Genomic DNA, 20,047 nt, shown 5'->3' with positions numbered 1-20,047 from the left:
GTGAATTTCTAAATTTACATGAAAGAAGGAAAATTATGACAGTCACTAAGACAACTCTCAGAAAGAGCAGGAACTAAAATTCACAGCCCTGATGGAAGTATGTATGCTAAGCTCTAACACTTGATACACGGCGAAATTAGTGTCATGAGTTCCTATGCGAGATGACTTAATATTGGGGAAGTTGATACACTTGACTGAACAAATAAAAGTTGAACTTAAATCATACATTCACACAATGAAATTCAGATGGATAAAAACCCTAGACGTAAAAAATAAAATAGGAAAAGTGTTGAGACAATAGGTAGGGAGCTAAAGACATGGCTCAGTAATCAAGAACACTTACTGCTCTTCCAAAGGACCCAGGTTTGATTCCCAGCATCGACACAGCAGCTCACAGCACCAGTTCCAGAGGATGTGCTGCCCTCCTCTGACCTCCAAGGCCACAAGGCACGTGCACGGATAAACGTGCATGCAAAACATCCATAAACGTAAAAGTGGTTTTTAAAGAAAAAACTAGGAAAGTGGTTTTGTATTTCTGTAATCTGTTAGAAAGACTTTTGTAAGCAAGACACAGAAAGTACAATTTATAAGGGGAAAATGTACATTTAAATCCACCCCCCCTGCCCTCTTTCCTTCCCTCCATCCTTTGATTTGAGGTGGGGATCTCAGTGTTTTTGTTTCAGGCTGGCTTAGCACTCACAACTCGGGGGCTGGAGAGATGGCTCAGAGGTTAAGAGCACTGACTGCTCTTCCAGAGGTCCTGAGTTTAATTCCCAGCAACCACATGGTGGCTCACAACCTCCCTAACGAGATCTGGTGCTCTCTTCTGGCCTGCAGGCAGAACACTGTATACATAATAAATAAATAAATCTTTAAAAAAAGGAAAGCATATAATAATTAAAAAAAAAAAGAACTCACAACTCTACTGTCATCGCCTCCCAAGCATGGATAGAATAAGAGGTCTGTGCTCTCATTGAAATGTGAATACCTCTGACTCCTGAGTGCTGGAATTAAAGACATGTGTCACCATCACCCACAGGCCCAGCTTATGAAGATTTATCCAGAAAAAGAAAATTGAGCTGTAGTGGTATTTCCTTGACAAATTTCACATAGCTCAGTTCCATGCTGTTAGTTAGATTGGTTTCCTTCCTAGTTACAATCCCAAACCAGCTGTTCAGAAAGTCTTTTAAAAATGTGATCTACCATGGCAGTTAAGAAAGGTAAGCCCTCAGCTGCCATGCTCCTTATAAATTCGTCAGTCTCTATTTTTAACTTCAATGGCAATTGCAATCTTAGAGTTACTTTGAAATAATTCATGGTTCTTAATAATGGAGCTTCATAATTTAGCTTTGCATTTTAGTTTGTCATGAAAGATCATGGATTTTCATAGAGACTCAGTGTTCAGTGACATCCAGTATATTTTTTTATTACAAAAGGCTTTTTCAAGGTATGCTGGCCCGTGACTATAATCCCCAAACTGGAGAAAGAGAGACAGAAAGATCAAGAGTTCAAGGCCAGTCACTTCAGTTGACAAGCTCAAGGTCAGGCTATACCTAGACCCTATCACAAATATATATATATATATATATATATATATATATATATATATATATATATGACAGAATAATGGAAGCAAAGGACCAAGTATAGTATTGTATACACGTCACTCCATGTTCAGGATATGAGGACAAGCTCAAGAACAGCCTGTTCTTCATAGTGAGTTCCCGGTCACCAAGGACTAGAGAGTTAGACTCCGTTTTAAAACCAGTGTCAACCCATTTTCTTAGAGCACCCATCTTCTCTGTGAGCGTTGGGAGGTGGTGGTGTTTAGCAGTTTCCTCTAAGACAAAACATTCCTGCTCAGGTTTGGTTTTTTTTTGGGGGGGGGGAGTCAGTTAAAACCTAGAATGCTTTAAATGGAGACAAAAAATATTGCATTCTGTGGAAAATCATCTTAAAACTCTGGAAGAAGCCAGGCAGTGGTGGTACATGCCTTTAATTCCAGCACTGGGTGGGGGGTGGGTAGAGACAGGTGAATCTCTGTGAGTTCAAGGCCAGCCTGGTCTAAAAACAAACAAACAAACAAACAAGCTCAGGAAAACACCAGAAAAGCTCCAGGAAGTCCCTAAACTGTCCAGATACACCAAGCTCCTCACTCTACAAATGTCTGTAAATAGTAAGGACTACTGAGAGACAGGCTCAGATCTGCTAAGCTGCCTGAAAGTGGCTCAAACCAAGTGGGCTAGATGAATCTCACTAGTTCACACACACACAAAGTTGTCTATTAAGTTCTGCTGTTTAGAATCCAAAATAGATACATTTGAAAGGTACAGATTGAGTGCTGCCATGATGCTAGTAGATATTCGAAAATCCATTCCAGGGTGTATAGGCTGTGTTATGTATGGTACATGTACCAAGGGAGGACACTTTAAAGTTTAGAGGTCAGATAGAAGAAAGAACCAAAAGAAACCTCCGCTGTTGGGTCGCCATGGCCTGGTATGGTAGTGCGTGCCTGTGTTACAGGACATGCAGTCACATTGTGAACCCCAAGCTTGCATTTGCATTAATTAGACAAAATCAACCTTGGGGCGGGAGGCTGGGTTAGCAACTAGCTGACAGAAATAATCTTCGGGAGTCAGAGGGTATCTGGAAGATGATTGGCAGATGCGCAGGATGTAGTAGGAAGGGACTCTGTGTGGCATGGGTTTTGTTTGTTTGTTTGTTTCATTTTGGTGGAGCGGAAGGATACTCTTTCTCTTCCCATAATTCTCCTGTTTTCATTGCCTTGCCTCTACTTCTTGCCTGGACGCCCCACCTATACTTCCTGCCTGGCTACTGGGCAATCAGCATTTTATTAAACAAGTACAAGAAACAAATCTTTACAGGGTAAAACCATTGTCCCACAGCAGATCTCTGTGTGTTTTGAGGCCAGCCTGGTCTACAAGAGCTAGTTCCAGGTGAGCTAGCACTGTTACACAGAGAAACCCTGTCTCAAAACAACAACAACAAAAAGGGGTGGGGGTTTCAGTTTGGCGACACCAATTTAGCTGGTGCCTGTGGGAACGGAATTCCTGCTGGGCCATGGCCTGAGTTGCCAGGCTCCTGCCCAAGAAGGCTAGTAACCGTGGAGCAGCAATTTGCCGAAGGGAAACGACATACCTGCAACCCCAGCACTTGGAAAGTGGGGGCAGGAGCACCTGGAGTTCGGGGCCATCCTGAGCTATACAGCCAGGTTTGGAGCCAGCTTGAGCACATGTGACACTTTTGAACAAATTAAAGTTCATAGACCAGGCAACATAAGCATTTCTCAAAGTTTGGAAGTCGGAGACTGAGGTCCAGCATGGTGAGGTTCTGGTGAGGCCCTTCTCCCAGCATGCTGACTGAAGGCCCTTTACAGACACATATGGATGGATAAGGGCTCTAGGTCCCTTCAACAGACACTGCTGTCTTAGTTAGGGCTTTATTGCTGTGACTAGACATCAGTTTTGATTTTTGTTGTTTTGTGGTTTGTCAAGACAGGGTTTCTCTCTCTCTTTTTGGGTTTTTTTTTTCAAGACAGGGTTTCTCTTTGTATCCCTGGCTATTGTAGAACTCACTCCAGACAGACATGATTTTCTTCATAGCCCTGCTTCTCTTGGACCTCACTCTGTAGACCAGGCTGGTCTGGAACTCAGAGATTTGCCTGCCTCTGCCTCCTGAGTTCTGGAATTTAAAGGTATGATTTTTTTTGTTTGTTGGTTGGTTGGTTTGTTTTCGGTAGCAAAGAGGGTTGTGCACGTAGCTCAGTGGGAGTGCACATAGCTCAGTGGGAGTACACTTGCTTGGCCTATGTTTGATCAAAAGCACTTAAGAAAAACAATCTGTCAGGTGGTAGTGGCCTACGCCTTTAATTCCAGCACTCAGGAGGCAGAGGCAAGGTCTCTGTGAGTTCAAGGCCAGAGCGAGTTCCAGAATAGGCTAGGCTCCAAAGTTACAAAGAAACTCTGCCTGACAAAACAAACAAACACATAAATAAAATAAAGGAACTTTACCATACAGGCCTGGAAACCTGAATTTGATCCTTGGAATCCACGCACAGATAGAAGGAAAGGAGCCAACTTCACCAAGTCTTTTTTTTTTTTTTTACCTCCACACACTAATAATAAATAACAATAATAAAACTGTGTTTGTGGTGGCACACGCCTTTAATCCCAGCACTCAGGAGGCAGAGGCTGGTGGGTCTCTGAGTTCAAGGACAGCCTGGTCTACACCGGACAGCTAGGGCTACGTGGAGAACAGAGAAACCCTGTCTGGAAAAACAAAACAAAAAAGTGAAATTAGGAAGTGTTATTTTCTCAAAGCCTATCTATTTTTCTTATAACAGTTCAGAAACTATCACCTGAGATGTCATAGATCCCTGGGAAGATAAGAAACTAACATGTGATGAGTACATTTAGAGAAGTCTAGAAAAAGATTTCTTTTTTTTTTTGTTTTGTTTTGTTTTTCGAGACAGGGTTTCCCTGTAGTTTCTAGAGCCTGTCCTGGAACTAGCTCTTGTAGACCAGGCTGACCTCGAACTCAGAGATCCGCCTGCCTCTGCCTCCTGAGTGCTGGGATTAAAGGCATGCGCCACCACCGCCCGGCGCTAGAAAAGATTATTTTAAATGACATGGCAAATTTATAAACAGGAAAGGCTTTTGAATAGTGCACAACTATTTTCAGCTTTGGGAGTACTGGAAAATCCTTTGGAACCTCACAAGTAATAACTCAGTTCAAGCTGACATTTAAAAACAAAGGCACTCACTGCTGCCGTCCCCTGCCGAGACTAGTGTTCAGGCATCTCCATCAGAGACATGCTGACTGGAATGTGGTTAAACCCCAAGAGTACAGAATGGGGAGGGCTAGAGGAGGCCCTACCTTTCCTTTTCAGGATCTATAAGCAATTAATGGTTAATGAGTTGGGAAAACCATTTTCCTCAGGGTTGTCCCTTACCCTGACCCTGTAGAGCCCTCCCTCATGATCCTGTAAGCAACCCCTGTCTGGATCACACAGACCTGAGAGGAGGAGGAGTGAAGAAAGAGCAGTGGGAGTGGACACGTGTGTGGAACTATCCCAGGACAAAGGAAATGCCTGCTTCTAAACAGGAGAATCTAGCAGGGAATTTTCTCTGTGTGTGTCCAGAAGTCTTCAGTGTTCTCCATCTTACTTAATTACATTTCTGTGTGGGCAAGTGTGTTAGTCAGAGAACAGGCTGTAGTGGGTTCTCTTCCACTACATGGGTCCTGGGGACCCAAACGCAGTTTGCCACACTTAGGAGCCTTTACCCACTAAACCATCTTGCCAGTTCTGGAAATTTTTCTCTTTACCTGGGTCTATTTTCCCAGAGATCATTGAGCTAAACGTACAGGTCAACTACACCAGCAGCTTAAGACCTGTGAACTCAAGGGGATCTGGCTTCATGCTGGACTCATCGAAAAATGCGAAACTGAATGGCATTAGCTTGTTCTCTTCCATGATTGCTACCAATAAAAATACTGACTTAAAAATAATTATTCAGGTCTGCTTCCTGAAAGCCAGCCCCCTTGAACTAGATGTTTCCTAGCAAGCATAAACAGAATTACCAAGAATCTAAGGCGTGAAGTTGTGCAAACAGCTCAAGGACAAAGTTCACTCAGTGAACCGTGCGGACCTGGATTCCACTCCTGGATGTATGACCTTGACTCCTTGACAGCTTGCTATTTTACAAGAAACCATTTAAACTGCTAAGATCTCAAGCTTTAGGAGATCGTTAACTGGAAAGCCCTACCAGGAATGTTATAATCAGAAGTGAACTGTAGGAATGCAGGCATGCATAATAGAAACAGATGCTGAATTGTGAGAATATTCATTGAGTTATCCATTATCAAATAGTGTTATGTTTTTGGTTGAGATGGGATTTTATTTTATGGTTCAGGCTGGTCCTGAAAGCTGTTTTTCTACCTTAGCCTCCTGTGCTGTGGGGCTGAAGAGTTGGCTCAGTGGTTAAGAGAACCTGTTGCCGAAGACCCGGGCTTGATTCCTAGCACCACATGGAGGCTCACGACTTCCTCAGGAACCAAGCATGCATGCGATGCATAGCTGTACATGCAAGCAAAACACTCATATACATAAAACAAAATCATAAAAAAGCAGCATGCTGTATCTGAAAGCCTTGAGCTCCTGCTGTCTAAACCTCCATCTCCAGAGTGCTTGGGTGGCCACTGTGTGCCACCACACCCTGACCCATCTTCAGTGAGCTTGGTAGAACCAGCTATATGATTGGTGATCCAAGAGACATGAAGATGTGGGACAGTCAAGTCAGAACACTCTGGCAGACACAGACGTCCACTGACAAGCTGAGAAGCTAAGATGGATCCTTCCGCAGGGGTCCTCAGGAGCAACACCTCTGACAGCGGTGTCAGAACTGAGAACTGCCCTGTAGCGGTTACAGCAGCCACTAGGATGCAGATTCATCAATACATTACACCAGAAACCTTTCATCCCCACACCCCTAACTCTATGCTAATACTTCAGTGGGTCTTCTCAATCTGTACATTTTTGTCAGAAGCTGGGACATAACTTTGTGGGATTATGATTGAGGATGGAAGGCTAGGCGCTCTGGTAACGGGCACTTAGATGAAGATAAAGCGCCAGTTGGTTATGAAGGTGTGAGGTGGTTACAGCTTAGTTTCACACATTCCCAGCTCTCCCCGTTTACATCCTTCAGCTTAAGCAGAGGCTTTAGAAATGCTTGTTGGTGTGGTACTTTAAGCCTGCCTTCTCAGCACTGAGGGGCTGAGGCAGGACTTTGATAGTTGGAACCCGGCTTGGGATACAGAGTGAAGCCTGTCTCAACCCAGTTATAGCAGCTATTAACTCCAGTTCCAGGGTATCTGATGCTCTCCTCGGGCCTCCATGGATACTGCACACATCTGGTGTGCTTACATACAGGCAAACACCCTACACTAAATCTGAACACCACACTACACATATATGCTCTGTGCCCTAGCTCTGGTAGTGCAGTAGTTAGACTTCATAGAAGGTGGTCTTCAGTTCTAAAGACAAGATGGCAGCTCCTGTGGTCAAGAAAGAAAACTGTGGTCTGTCTCTTCAGCACCTTTGTTTGCATTCAGGAACTTGAAAGCATAGGCAAGAAACTGGAAAACAGTCACCAAAAGTGACAACTACAGACTGTCACGCAACTGAAAACACCTCCATTAAATATTCTTATATACTGAAAAATGCAGTAAAGCCAGAAAACTTGTCAAAGGCAAATTATACAAGTTATGTTTCAGATCACCCATCTTAATATTAAAAAAAATTTATTTTACATAAACATTATGTAAAGTTAACAGTCAGGTAGTCTCATGGATTGGAAGGTGACTGATTAATTCCCTTTCATTCCCAAACCTCATCAGGCAGTCACTGCATTTATGAGGCAAGTCAGCTGAATGCTTGAAATCAAGATGAATTTTAAGATCTTCAATTTGTCCTGTTGAATATTCACAATATTGGCATAAGTAAATCCCTTGAGATAAATGTGAATTTAGATGCTCGCAATATTCTAACATGCTGGAAAAGCCCTTCCCACAGTCATCACAGACGTGGGGGAAGATTTTAGTATGCTCAATAGCAACATGTCTGTTCACGTTTGTGTGAAGTCTGCTACGAAATCCACATACTTGACACACGAAGAAGTTCTTGCATTTGTCAAAGGTGATCTTGCTTAAAAGGCTGCACTGCCCGTGCCCACCACCGCTGCACTTGTCGCTCAGCTCTATCAGTCTTCGCGCATGCTCATTGACCACGTGGCTGTGCAGGTCCTCAGGGTCGCCCGTCTCGTGCTCACAGAACTGGCACAGGTACTGCTCATCGCGGCTGTGCTCCTGGAAGTGCAGGTAAAGCTCACTGCTCGAGGAGAACTGCACGTCACACTGCTCGCACCAGTAAAGGTGGTCGCTGAAGTGGGTGTCCGCAATGTGCTGGCTGAGGTTCTCAAAGATCACTGTCTTATAGTCACAGTACTTACAGATGTAGGGGTCTTCTTCATGAAGTTTGGCGTGCTCAATGAGAAGCATATTGGTGGAAAAGCTTTCCTTACACACTCGACACACATTCGAGTCAGTGCGCTTGTGTTTCAGGATCATATGCTGCTTTAGGTCAGAAAAGTACTTACTGTTGAATTCACAAAGTTCACACTTGTAGAGGCCACTGCTGTTGGCTCTCAGTAAAGGCCACTTCTGTTGGGCAGTCACATTCAAAGCTTGGCTCTTGTCAAGTATTTTACAGAGTTTAGCTGGTGGTTCTTCATCCGTCTGGTCTTGGAGGCTCTCGGAGGAATTATTCTCTGTCTCTATGTCATAATCTTCAGAAATGGCATGAACTTCTACAGCAATTGGGACGTCTTCTGAGGTGTGAACCTCTATAGGGCTCTCCTCTTGAGTGTGCTGAGGCACAGACTCAGGTGAATCACATTCTTCCTCACAGATTTCCACATCAGCAGACTTTTCTGAAACAGAAGAAGCCCGCTGTTATAGTACTATACTACACAAGCCCTATTAGAGAATCGTCCTATAGTACTGTACACAGTACACCCCATTAGATACCGCTGTCCACTGCTGCCCCACTGCACTAAGCCCTGCAGAACCAGCTGTCCCAGTACCGTAGCACTGTACTAAATCCCACTAGAAACAGCTGTGTGAAGAGTAGTTACGGCATGCACTGCTTTTACCTGCTCTGTATAAAATACACTAAATGCTATTAGGTAATGAGTTCCCCAACCTGTGGAAAAGCCAGTGTGGTCTAGAATTCTAAGCACAGGGCTGGGAACAAGGTAGTTCTGATTCCTGTTTCTGGCCTTGGTTCCGTCTGTAAATTTGGGCAAGTCATTTGATGTCTCAGGATCAGAATCATCATCTGTAAAAAGAATTTAGAAAAACATTTTATATCAAAGCATTAACCATCACAAAATACTTAACACCATTAGGAACAACAGACTTAGCCATGAAAGGACATATTGCCTATTACAGATCCCTATAGACATTGAGAATATACCAGAATAATCCACTACCTTTGTTTATATGCCCAATTTACTGGAATACACTCTGAACTTCCTAAGGAATGAGAATGAATCATTATTCCTTTAGTTCAGCCTCGTTCCCTCCAAGTTAGCATGATCTGAAGGTCAACAGAGAAAACTGGACGGCAGTATATGTGTGTGTGTGTGTTTTAATAGACTATTTTTTAAAAGAACAATTTTAAACTTAGGGGGAAAAATCATGAAAACAGTATAAAGTATTCCTAACATATCACAACATTTCCACTATTAATTCTTTACACTAGTATGGGGCATTTGTTGCAATTAATGACTGATATATGGCCACTGATACTGATATATTATTACTAACTGAAGCCCATACTTCATCCAGACTGACTTTGTTTTTACCCAATGTCCTTTTGGATCCCACATACATTTAGTCATGTCTTTCTAGGTGACTAGAAATTGATTGTCTTAAGGACTATTGTCAGCCATTTTGTAGAATGCTCTACTAATGGAACTTACCTATTTCTTTTTTCATGATTAGATTGGAATTACGAGATACTGGAAGGCAGACCCACCTGCCATCCCTTCCAGAATGCACATTAGCTGCTGAGCTACCCTCCTGACCTGGCCAGTGTGGCACCTGGTTTCTATGCTGTGAAACTGTTCTTGTCCTCCCATACTCTCTTCTCTGAACGTCACTGTGCTGCCTACACCAAGAGGTGGGAAGTTGGGTTCCATCTTCATAAGAGAGGAATTCATACCAGGTGGTTATGGTTCACACCTTTAATCCCAGCACTCAGGAAGCAGAAGCAGGCAGATCTCTGGGTTCGAGGCCAGCCTGGTCTATAGAGCTCCAGGATAGTCGTGGCTACACAAGGAAACCTGTCTTGAAAACAAAAAAAGGGGGGGGGGGGAATTTCTTTTGTGCAGGCAATTTTTTTCTTCTACACCTATTTATGCACGATCATTTATAAATGCAGTATACATTCATGTTTCTCAAATTATTTCAGCTTTGGCTATTGGAAGCTTTCCTTTTGTCTTCAATGCTGGGGTGGAATCCAGGGGCTCATGTGTGCTAGACAAGCACTCTGTTACCTGAGCTACACCTAGGCCCTCAAAGTGCCTTCAGCTCATCCGTACTGTGTGTGTTGTTGTTTTTTAATACTTCCTATTTTCCAGCACTACAAGATGCTCCAAACTCATCCAGTCGATCTGCTCCCTAGAGCCAGCCATGGCTATAGGGGCTTTAGTTTGTTGGTATTTTAAACCAAGACCTGAACATAAAATATGCTCACTGCTACCAGTTGCTTCTTTTAGGCCTCACGACTGCCTAAAACAGTTCTATTAACTGTTACAGATGCAGATCCGTGAGCACCTCTGTGTGCAAGCATGAGAGTCTGTACTAAGCCAGGTGGGGGCTCACACTGATAAGGAGCAGCAGTGGGTGCAGAGAAAGAAAAGCGTGCATGTTTTCTTATCATTTACCAATGCTCTAGAAAAGAGGGGGCAACAGAGAATTTGAGACTGAAAAATGCCTAACAGTTGCTCTTGACCCTTCTCTTCTCAGCACTCCAGACTGAGAGAAGACACTTGACTGCCAACATCCAATTCTAGGTCACTCCGGCTCTGGATCAACTCTTAGCCAAATAAAAGAAATTAAGAGTTTGCTTTAAAATGAAAATTACTTATTTAAAAAACTACTTTTTTCTGATATTACAACAATTAAAATCTTTGCCTGCCTTAGAACTATAAACGCACATTTCAAACTACCATTTCAGATAATTCCAAAGGGAAAACATGCAAAGGCAGCCTTGTTGCTTTTTGGGCTTTTGTTTTCTGCAGTACTACAGAGGAGTCAGTTCTTACACACAGAGGTAGAGGCTCACCCACAGGGGCATCCCTAGGTCCTGTCAAAGCGAGTTACCCTGAGTACTCTGAAAGATATAGCACTTACCTTTGTTGTCAAAGTATTTTAAGTCAGGCTGTCGCATAGAGCAGACACTGTAACAATGATCAGAAAAGATTCCACTGACTCCATCTGTGATTCTGCTTATTCCAGAAGAATCTGAATGTAAAACAAAATGAAGACAATTCCAGCATAGCACACAGACGCATGAGCTAGTCTGACATTTTTTTTGTCTACTTCCCCGCTATGTTAAGACTGAACCCAGTACCTTACACATACCAGGCAAGTCCTCCGCCTATAGCCCTAGGCTGTATTTTCGTGATTTTAACGAGTTTCAATAGGAAGAATGTAGCATGTTCCTCAGTTTTACACTTTAGATCAGACACTGGCATTTGGCTTTAAAAAAAGAGCCATAGACTAAACTGTAGTAATGCTTAAGAAGCTGAGTGACTGCTGCACACCTATGGTGTCAGCAATGCAGAGGCTAAGGTGAATCAGCAAGGCCTTAATTCTATAATGAATTTAAATAAGATAAAACTGAAACCGTTAAAAACAGGGGCTGGAGAGATGGCTCAGATACTCTGTTGCTAGGTTCAGTTTACAGCACCCACATGGTGGCTCACAAATGTAACTCAGTTCCAGGGGATCTGACACCTTCGAGCCTCCACCAGCACCAGGTTTATGGTGCACATACATAAATGTTGGCAAAACACTCATACACATAAAAATAAATGTACCTTGAAACATATACAAGAAAACATTTGCCTAAAGTTTGAGTCTCACAAAATATACATATATAATAAATGCTGTGTTAAGGATTAAAACAGTGAATTAGCTACCATGAACTACTAAGAAGGCATGCCATGCCACGTAAGTGCCAAGAAAGCGTAATACATGAGGAGAAAGTCTCAGGAGCAGAGAGGGCTTCTGAATACCAGTTATTCCAAATACTGCCTGGTAAGCATCAATAAGTACACAATAGACCAAGCTCACTTTCCTCATAAAGGACATGTGCAAGGAGCAAGCTAATGGGTATGCTGTCTCAAGTATATGTTCTAGAGATGGTCACAAGGATGATCTTTCTTTCTTTGTTTTTTACGACAGGATTTCTTTGTGTGACCTTGGCTGTCTTGGAACTCTGCTCTATAGACCAGGCTGGCCTGGAGTGCTAGGCTTAAAGGCGTGCACGACCAGCAGCCTGTTTTCCTTCTCTGGATCTGCTCTGCCTTCATCGCTCAAGTGATGGGATGAGGCGAAACCAGGACTTCATGAACGCAAGGCAAGCACTCTATACACTGAGCTATACCCCCAGCCCAGACCTCTTATGTTAAAAGAGCAGAGCCAACTTCCATCACAAATTACATAATCAAGATAAAAATTGGGGAGGTAGAGAGATGGCTCAGTGATTAAGGCACTTGGGTTGCTCTTGCAGAGGACCTGTGATGGAGGAGGGTCATCTGTCTACGTGTTTGTTACTTTCATTGGTTAATAAAGAAACTGCCTTGGCCCTTTAATAGGACAGAAAATTAGGTAGGTGGAGTAGACAGAACAGAATTGTGGGAGAAAGAAAGCAGAGTCAGGCAGATGCCTCAGGCAGTCGCCATAGCAGGTTAAGGTCTCCCCCTGGTAAGCCACCCATCGTGGTGCTGCAGACCAGGGTCAGTGCTAGCTCCTCTGTGATGGTTCACAACCATCTGTAACTGTGCTTCCAGGGGGTCCGACACCCTCTTCTGCTTGCGTAGGCAACAGGCATGCACATGGTACCACATACACATGCAGATAAATACTCAAGACACATAAAGGTCACAGTTCAAAAAAGTGTTCAAGATAACGCTTTTTCCCTCAATATTTTCTGCTGAAGTTATTGCTGCACCGTAAGCACAGTTTGTAACTCTGATGATACATGAGGAGCAAACTGGGAACTCTACAAGGTAAAGCACCCTGTAGCACTCCATCTAGGAGATATACGAGAAAATGGTCCAGACAGCATCTTAACATTTATGCAAAAAGAGATGGGAATAACAACTACATGGAAATTAATCCATTACTCTTTTGAAAATAATTCAATTATACACTAACCTGAATAACGAGAAGGGTGTAAAGTCTTCCTTTTTCTTTTTTTAGGATATTCATTCATATCTTTTCAATCTAAAAAATAAAAAACATTCACAGACATGGTACAATATCTAATATTATTGTATAAATTCTTTTGAGCCAAAGAATTTATTAGCAATAAGAAATGGAGGAGGGGGTGGAGAAATGGCTCAACAGTTTTCTAAGAAGACTGGCTACTCTTCCAGAGGACCTGGGTTCAATTCCTAGCACCCATGTGGCAGCTCACTACTATCTGTAATTTGAATCTCAGGGACTCTGACTCCCTTCTGTGGCATACAAGGGCACCCCAAGAATGTATGTGGTGCAAGACATCTATACATATAAAATATTTTATAAAGAAATCTGTGTGGAACATGAAAATAGGTATCACAAGAACAACACTGCGCAATGCCTCTCTATATTGAAAATTATAGAAAGCCTACCATATAAGCCTAGACTATGAGACCCTGTCTCATAAAACAAAGCAACACGCACCTTTTAGTCCAGCATTCAGGAGGCTGAGACAGGCAGATTCTGAGACTATACTGGTCTACATAAAGAGTTCCAGACCAGCCATGGTTACAAAGCGAGACCCTGTCAATTAAAAACAAACCCCCTTGCCCCCCCCCCCCCCCCCCCCCCACACAAGCCATTATACCTTTGGGCATACAACATTTCTACAGATTTCAAGTTAAACATGGGTATCTTTCCTATAAAAATATAGTTGTGAGTCTATTAACACAATGGCTTCCAGAAAAAATGTGTTATACAGAATCTTGGAATATAAGTAATTTTCAAGAAAGAAAAAAAATCTTAATAATGATTATGATGTCACATTCAACATTTTACTGAGAAGTGTGGCAGCTACCAAACAACTAAATTCCCATGAACCATTAGAAAATTTACTAATTAGTTCGGCTATATTCCACTTACTTGGTATAATTATCAATACTGCAGCAAGGAAAATGAATTACAGGCAAATTTCCACAGATGGCAAAAAATACCTACAAGTAAAAAGAGACCATCAGTCATATAAACAATAGCACCACTGAATGAGCTGTAGCTCATGGGTAAAATGCTTCCACATCTTAAATTATCCACAGAAAGAATGAACTCAGACATAATATTTATGCTTTCTAAACTCTTAACAATTGTATATACTGATAAATACCCAATTTCTTTTGGGGCGTGGTTTTCGAGACAGGGTTTCTCTGTAGCTTTGGAGCCTGTCCTAGAACTAGCTCTTATAGACCAAGTTGGCCTCAAACTCACAGAGAGCCACCTGCCTCTGCCTCCCGAGTGCTGGGATTAAAGACGTACGCCACCACTGCCCAGCTAAATACCCAATTATATGTAAAATTTTCATATTTCTTTTAAAATTTTTATATTTATAGCCACAGCTGTATCTTGACATCAAAATCACAGTGTAAGTCTGCATTAATTTATTCAGTCATTAGAAAAAAATCACAAATAGCCAGGTGGCGGTGGTGCACACCTTTAATCCCAGCACTCAAGAGACAGAGACAGGTGGATCTCTGTGAGTTCGAGGCCAGCTTGGTCTACAGAGTGAGTTTCAGGATAGGTTCCAAAACTACAGAGAAACCCTGTCTCGAAAAACAAAAAACAAAACAACAACAACAACAACAAAACAATTAATAAAAAGAAGGAAGGAAGGAAGGTAGGTAGGTCGGTCACAAATAGTTGGTTGTGGTAGTCCACACCTTTAGTCCCAGCACTCAGAGGCAGAAGAGGATGGCTCTCTCTGAGTTCAAGGCCAGCGTGGTCTACTTAATGTGTTCCAGGCTAGTGAGAGCTATTACACAGAGAAACCCTGTCTAGAAAAAAACCAACAAAAATGACAAAATATCCAAGCTCCTTCTCCCATCTCAGCTTCACATCTGTCCACTGGTGCAGGGAGGGAGCACCCTAAATGCTGCTTTTCTCTCCACTTCTTCCCTGTTAGTTTCTTGAGATAGCGCCTATGCAGTCCTGTCTAGTCCTAAGACTCCATCTATGGTGGTCCTGTCCTAGCCTCTGGAGTTACTGCCCGAGGGGCACACACTATTGGTTAGTCACTGTGCTGCGCGTCACATGATCACACAATGATAAGGTGGCAGTTTCCATGTATGAAGCACATATGTCATCTTATGTCATCTCTTATGTCATCTTCCCAACAGTCCCATGAGGAACACAGAAGGGTTCCCTACCAAACTCACCTCATTTTAAGCAATGAAGAAACCAACTCCGATAAAGTCCATTATCACGTTGCAGGACCAAAGATGGAAAACACTTGTCTTTGGACTGCTGGCGTCAATTAACTGTGTGTGTGTGGACCCTCATTGCTCCATACCGCCACCAGCAAGTTCCTCTTGCCTCACGATCTTAGCCACAGGTTGGAGGGGGAAAGCGATATCTGGAAAACTGGCAGCCATATTCTTATAGAAACATTAGGTACATATACAAAATGCCTCACCCAACACCATAAACAGCATTCTTTGGTTTTTGGAGACAGGGTGTTTTGTAGCCCATATCTTAATTATATTAACTAATGTGTCAAGAGGATATTTCAGATTGTTCAGAACATAAAAGGGAAACCAAGCATGGAAATACAATGATTTAAAATAGCAAGTTGCATTTGGCCTGCCAAGAGAAAGAAGAGAGGTGAGAGTCTGACTTCTTAGGACCGAACACCACCAAAGGCTTATTAAGACCACTCACAACCAAACCTACTAATCAAGCTTCACATAAGCAAACAGTATGGGCTTTTTGTATGCAAGTGCCTTCATAAAGACATTTGGAGTGTGCACATATGCACACTGCCACAACACAGGAGTGGGGTGTCCAGGTGAGTGAACTCAGGTCATCAGGTGCCTTTACTCATGGAGCCATCTTGCCAGCTCCAGAAATTTGGCTTCTTAATCAAATAATATAAATCAAATAAACTTGTGCTCACTAATTTTTATATCAAAAAGATTGTGAATCACCTGAAACTTACCTCTGCCCCCAATTATACACACGTCACTGTAGAAAACCAGGACATTTAAAATTAAACCACCTAAAAATCTATTCACTCAGAAAAAGCCAAATTTTGGTGATGTATCCACAGTTTATAATGTAGTGCTTTAAAAAAAGCCAGGTGGCAGTGGTGGAGGAAGAGATCTCTTGTGAATTTGAGGCCAGCTGATCTACAGAACAGGTTCCAGGACTGTACCCACAGACAACCTTGTCTGGGGTAGGCGGAAGAACCACCAAAAAAAGCAAACAAAATCCCTCTACTTTGCTGAGTGTGGTGGTGCATGCCTTTATTCCCAGCCCTCAGGAGGCAGAGACAAGAGGATAGTTTTGATTTCTTGGTCAACCTGGTCTACATAATGAGTTCCAGAACCAGTCAGGAGTACATTGTTTCAAAAAAGAATGTACAGATGGGATGTGGTCATATGTTAACTCTGAATTTATCTATATATGGGGTTGTATTTGTCTGTTTGTTTGCTTGTTTCAACTCAAAGGTCTGCCTCTGCCTCTGCCTTCACTAGAGTGCAGGGATCAAAGGTATGCACCACCACTCCAGGCTGTCTTCATTTCTGAGAAAACATGAAAGAAAAAGTCCCACTTTAAAAAGCCCCAACCCCACTCTCAGGCAAAGGGCAGTCTGGCTGGCAGCCTATGTGTACATCCCTAAAGATCTGGGAGCACAATACGTGAAATCTTATTTTAAAAATCGTCCTCCATAGCTGGGCCATGGTGGCACAGGCCTTTAATCCCAGCACTTGGGAGGCAAAGGCAGATGGATCTCTGTGAATTCAAGGCCAGTCTAGTCTACGGATCTCAAGTTCCAGTTCAGTTGGGGCTACACAAAGAAACCCTGTCTCCAAAAACTTAAAAAATCATCTTCCATGTCAACAGCAGAGCTCAGGGGCTCACAGCTGGCACCCCAGCACTCAGGAGGCTGAGGTAAGGCTACACTGAAAGACTATCTCCTAAAAACAAAATAAACGGGTAACACACGTAGGCATCTTGGCACCTGACATCTTCAAAACACTAGTGCTTCCCTTTTCAAAGACTTCATGCAACTCTAGATGTCTCTACACAATGCAAAGATGGATGTTTAAAAACCTTGTTTTCGTGTGTGTGCGTGTATTCTGTAGTACAAGAGAGGGTGTCGAATCTCCTGGAGATGGAGTTACAGGCAATCATGAGCCTGACCCAACTGGCTGTTCTCTCCAGCTCCCAACACAGGATCGTCGCGTTTTCAAGACGTTTAAGTTACTTTTATTTTTTACTACCATGAAAGTAAGTACTTTCAGGACCGGCGTGATGGCTCGTAAGGCGCTTACCGGCAAGCCTAACCTGAGTGATTCCTGGAACCCACATGGTGGAAGAACAGACTTCTTGAAAGTTGTCCTCTGACCTCTACACTTGCGCTGTGCCACACGTGTGCATGCATGCACACAATAAACACACAGAATTTCAAGCATAAAAAGAGAATTTTCACATTCTGATTGAAGCTCGGCGTTGTGGCTCACGCCTCTAAGTCCAGCCTGGGCTACACAAGACCTTGTCACAAATAACAGGAATTGAAGCGGCTTTCGGAGAGTGCTGGTCCCATTTGTCCTTTCCCGAGACCCGCCGTCCCTGAGGATGCAGGGCCGGGTCACCCGGCCTCCTGCAGGCTGGCGTGGGCCTCCGCGCCCCAGAGTCCACCCGAGCCACGACCGCCGACCCGCACCCAGCTGGGCAGGCCCCGCTCGCCCTGCGGCCCTCGCTCGGCGCACAGGCCCCGGCAGGCCGGCCCTCACCTCACTCAGCAGCGCAGCTCCGCCGAGGCCAGCCCGGGTGACGGTACGGAGAGGGCTGCCGGGGGGTCGCCCGCGCCCTCCCCCGCCGCCCGCGCCCTCCCTGCCCTGCCCGCCAGGCCCGGCAGCACTCACCCCGCCGCTCCGCGCATGCGCCGCTGCAGGCCGCGAGGGCGAGGGTGGGAGAGAAACCCCTGAACCCCGGGCTGAGGGCGTGGCCTGAGAACGAGGTGGGCGTGGTTCCGCGCTGTGGGCGGGGCCTGATAACAGGACGCGGGCTAAGAGAGGCTAGCGGCCCTGCGAGGCCCAGCGCCCCCTGCGGGCGTCTCCCCACCGTGGCTCCCCTTCCCCCTCCCCCCCACTGTGCTCAGTGTTTTCCTACACTGCGGGGCCCCGAAGGCCAGCTGTAATCAATCCGCGGCGTCTTCACGATCTTCAGCGTTTCACCTGGAAGTATCTCTGCAGCCTGATGTCACGCACACCGCGTGGTTGCCCTCAAGCCCTAACAAAGAGCATCCGGGCTTGATAAGTACAGGTCCGGGAAAAGGCGACACGTTTTCGAGACGTGTCCTCAGGCCACACCCTAGATTCGAGAGGTCTTGGGGATTTGAGGTGGGGTGAGAGAGGCTGAAGAAAATGGCTCAGCGGTTAAGCAAGAGTATTACTCCTCTAACAGAAAAAGCACCCACATGGGTACTCACAACCGCCTGTACTGTAATTCCAACTGCGGAGTTCTGATGCCTCCGCAGACGCACACAACACACACACCTAAATGCAAATAAATCCTAAAAGAGAAGTCTTGGTGGAGTGAACTGAGGCTATCTATCACAAAGGATTGGATTGGATTTCATCATTTAAATACTTTTCGGACCTTGACATGAGCTGATGGAAAAGAATTAAATTAAACGAACGTGCCAGGCGGTGGTGGCGCGCGCCTTTAATCAATCCCAGCACTCGGGAGGCAGAGACAGGTGGATCTCTGTGAAGTTCGAGGCCAGCCTGATCTATGCACAGTCTACAAGAGTTAGTTCCAGGACGGCTAGAGCTGTTACACAGAGAAAGCCTGTCTCATAAAACCAAAATAAAAAAAAAAAAAGAAGGAAGGAAGGAAGGAAGGAAAGGAAAGGAAAGGAAAAAATGAACATAATTGTGAACATAGTTTTTGAATTATCCTTTGGACTGGAGGAAGAGTTCAGTAGTGGTCTGTGCTTGGCAGGGTGAGAACTGAGGTTTGAGCCCTCGTCCTTACAGTCTAGAGTGTGGACTGTGGTGTTTCTCTCTCGCCCCTCCCTCGGTGTTAAGAATGCACTCCAGGGCTGGAGAGACGGCTCAGCGGTTAGGAGTACTGCCTGTTCTTCCAAAGGTCCTGAGTTCAATTCCCAGTAACCACATGGTGGCTCACAGCCATCTGTAATGAGGTCTGGTGCCCTTTTCTGGCCCGCAGGCATACCCGCAGACAGAATATTGTATACATAATAAATAAATAAATAAATATTTAAAAAAAGAATGGACTCCAGGGGATGGAAAGAAGGCTCAGCTGTTAAAAATTAGCTGCTCAACTAGGGAGACCCAGGTTCAATTCCCAAGACCCACATGAGGCTCACAACTGCCTATAAATCCAGTTCTTGGTCATCAAACGCTGCATTCTGGACCGTCGTGTGCACTACAAACACAGGTAATGCTCAGACATACATCCAGGCAAACACTCGTACAAAAGAATAAAATATGTAAAACAAACAAGAAAAACTTCAGTTTGTTTTTTTGAAGCAGTTTCTCTGTGTGACAGTCCTAGCTGTCCTGAAACTTGCTTTTATAGACCAGGTCGGCTTCGAATTCTCAATCTGCTCTGAAGCACGATTAATAAAAACTAAGAGACAAGATTTGGGGGTTCAACCTGAAGGTCAGAAAACCAAAGCGGCTAGTAATGGCTCTTACCTCGAACTCGGTCTGAAAATGATGATCCTGCCTCAGGCATCTCAGAATGAGACTGACAAAGCGGTCTCCTCCGCCGTTTAATAATCCTCTCTAGGGCTGGGATTAGAGGCGGGCACCACTACCCCCTGGTTTCTATGGTAAACTAGGGTGGCTACTGGATTAAAGGTGTGTGTCACCACTGCCTGGTCTGTAAGGCTGGCCAGTGTGTGGCTGTTTACTCTCCCAATCCCGAGGCAGTTTTTATTTATTAAAATACAAATGAAATGCCACTACATGCC

The 20,047-nt window shown here is 44.1% G+C and overlaps 1 protein-coding gene across 4 annotated transcripts; it reads right to left on the bottom strand.

Moving 5' to 3' along the window:
* Window positions 1-7,303: 7,303 nt before the first annotated feature.
* Window positions 7,304-18,062, bottom strand: Znf639 (zinc finger protein 639). 4 transcript variants are annotated; one of them, XM_038348039.2, is made up of 7 exons: window positions 17,970-18,062; window positions 15,258-15,462; window positions 13,975-14,045; window positions 13,027-13,095; window positions 10,996-11,106; window positions 8,780-8,914; window positions 7,304-8,507 (listed from the first exon to the last, which is right to left on the bottom strand). In XM_038348039.2, the coding sequence occupies exons 4-7, from the start codon at window positions 13,082-13,084 to the stop codon at window positions 7,354-7,356; spliced, it is 1,458 nt and encodes a 485-aa protein (XP_038203967.1). In that variant the 5' UTR covers window positions 13,085-13,095; window positions 13,975-14,045; window positions 15,258-15,462; window positions 17,970-18,062; the 3' UTR covers window positions 7,304-7,353. The 4 variants fall into 4 exon arrangements, with proteins under 4 accessions (XP_038203967.1, XP_038203966.1, XP_038203969.1 ...); XM_038348038.2 differs by lacking the exon at window positions 17,970-18,062 and adding an exon at window positions 17,838-17,969; XM_038348041.2 differs by lacking the exon at window positions 17,970-18,062 and adding an exon at window positions 13,537-13,635 and having other exon boundaries at window positions 15,258-17,808.
* Window positions 18,063-20,047: the final 1,985 nt, after the last annotated feature.

Source organism: Arvicola amphibius, chromosome 11 (assembly GCF_903992535.2).
Source record: "Arvicola amphibius chromosome 11, mArvAmp1.2, whole genome shotgun sequence".
In the NCBI taxonomy this organism is placed as follows: domain Eukaryota; kingdom Metazoa; phylum Chordata; class Mammalia; order Rodentia; family Cricetidae; genus Arvicola; species Arvicola amphibius.
This window is presented reverse-complemented; position numbering and strand designations above follow the sequence as displayed.

What these genes read in the sequence shown, in the direction of transcription:
- Znf639 (XM_038348039.2), bottom strand. Translation starts at nt 13,084, where the DNA reads ATGAATGAATATCCTAAAAAAAGAAAAAGGAAGACTTTACACCCTTCT. An exon ending in ACACCCTTCTCGTTATTCAG is followed by an intron (nt 11,107 to 13,026) that starts GTTAGTGTATAA and finishes TTTTACATTCAG; the next exon opens with ATTCTTCTGGAATAAGCAGA. An exon ending in AAAATACTTTGACAACAAAG is followed by an intron (nt 8,915 to 10,995) that starts GTAAGTGCTATA and finishes TTCTTTTTACAG; the next exon opens with ATGATGATTCTGATCCTGAG.